At 50.6% G+C, this 1948-nt stretch overlaps 1 protein-coding gene across 2 annotated transcripts in view; it reads left to right on the top strand.

Moving 5' to 3' along the window:
- Positions 1–695: 695 nt before the first annotated feature.
- SEC24A (SEC24 homolog A, COPII component) overlaps positions 696–1948 on the top strand; it is a 209413-nt gene continuing 208160 nt past the window's right edge. For both annotated transcript variants that reach the window (XM_077473942.1, XM_077473943.1), the window contains exon 1: positions 696–966. In XM_077473942.1, the coding sequence (XP_077330068.1) occupies positions 909–966 (58 nt within the window). In that variant the 5' untranslated portion in view covers positions 696–908. The remainder of the gene's footprint in view (positions 967–1948) is intronic.

A 1948-nucleotide genomic window follows, 5' to 3' on the forward strand; every position in this document is an offset into this window, starting at 1 on the left:
TGGCGACTGCAACTATTCCTGCTTGTTCGCACAGCTAGCAATCACATGTAGTAGATTCTGGCATTTGCACTGTGGCTAAACGCCCGTGTGAATGTAGCCTTACAGGGAAACCCTCCCAGCCACCTCCATGAAACCCCTCCCCCAAAACATATCCCCCTGGCCAAGGTTTTCCCACTTTGTAGTCCTCACCAGGTACTTACGTTTTATTATTTCCTAGTCATTTGTTTTCCCACTAGTCCTACTCACAGTTTATTCTCTCCCTGACAGCCCCCATCATACCCCCCAAATTCATTAGACCCCCGCCTCTGAGTGGTTCCCCCACCCTCAATTCGAGTGCATCTCTCCAGGGCCACCTCACTGCACCTACCTTCCCCCACCTTGAAAATTATATCGCTGTAGCACTAACCCTGTATCTCACCACCTGCACATCGTACTCCTCTCTGCCCCACCACACACTTACAATCACGAGTTTACCCTGCCTCGGGATAGTTTGCACATAGATCAAACTGCTTAGAAAACTGCCTGGGACACGAAATACGGTGCATCCTTATAAAGCTGCTACTGTGCCATGGACTATATTTCATGAACCTATCTCTGTCTAGAACCCAGTGACACACGTAAGATAAGCAAGGACATCAACAATCCTCCACAGTGGCACAGTCAGCAGCTCGGACAGGAAGTGCCACGTGTACTAAGCGCGCATGCGCGGGGCCGCCCCAGGGCCGGGACTCTGCACTTCCTGCTGCCTGAGCTCCCGGACTGAATAATTTCATTACTGTCAATATTCGCAGGCCTACAGCAGGCAGATAGCGGCGACTTCCAGTCGGGAAGGGTCACCATGAGCGGCTGAGACTCCGGCACACACAGGCCGCCTGTAGACGATCTCCGGAGCGCTCTCATCAGTCACCATGTCCAGCGCCAATTACAACTCCCAAAATGGGGGATCCGGGCCGCCCTACTCTAATGGTAAGTGCGGGCTGATCCCGACCGACATGGGGGGGCGAGAGGTCGGACAAAGGGGAAACACGTTCTAGGGTTGTGTAATGGCTGGCCGGGTGGTCCTTTGCTCTGAATGGCAGAAGGTTGTGCCCACCCCCTGACAGCTGGCAAGGGGTTAACATGGGGGAGGTGAGTGCTGTGACCCATGGAAGTTCACTGCCCTCTGCACTGGTCGGGGATGGAGGCCTTCTGGGTCACGTGAGCTCCCCCCCCCCCCCCCCCCCCCCCCCCAGCTAAACTACCTCACCCCCCGGACTGCGGACAGTCCTGTCACCTCTCCATCATCCGGAAACACCAACAACACAACACCGCACACCTGTTGAGTCCACAGCTCCATTCACAGGAGTAGTGTATTTCGAATAGTGACTTCTATATTTACTATAGGATACAGCATGGGAATGGATCTTACTAGCTTTATTTTTCTTTGAAATGAAACTAATATGCACAAAACCATCAATTGTCTGTAAGATCTAATCGGTCTATTCAGTCTCTCTCTGTTTGTCTATAGATTTGTCATATCTGTTGCTCTGTCCCCTCAAATAATATCATCTCAACTCCGTCAGGACCCACTAACAGGCCAGGTTTTATGTATTACCTTGGGGCGATACAGACTAGAATACTGCAATCACTAAGCAAGCAAATGATATCACCTGTCATGTATTTTAGTTATCTTGCAAACATGGAATGTTAGTGCGCCTTGTGGAAGGGAAAGAACCTCTGTGATGAATGTTTAAGTCTTTTGTTGCCTTCCCCTCTGTAACCTGACTACAGTATATCATGGCTGCTGAGCCCTTGACACCGTGGTCAGTTCACGTGCCTCCGTCATCTGCTCTCTCTCCTGCTTTGCTTGTCGGCTAGCGACAGTGCACCACTGCTGGAATAGTATCTATAACTTTATACTACACTGTCTTGTAATTCTGTGTCTCTGCAACTTTGAAATAAAGGATCT

This window comes from Lithobates pipiens, unplaced genomic scaffold (assembly GCF_037356315.1).
Source record: "Lithobates pipiens isolate NorthernLeopardFrog02 unplaced genomic scaffold, aLitPip1_a1.2 Scaffold_8, whole genome shotgun sequence".
NCBI lineage: Eukaryota > Metazoa > Chordata > Amphibia > Anura > Ranidae > Lithobates > Lithobates pipiens.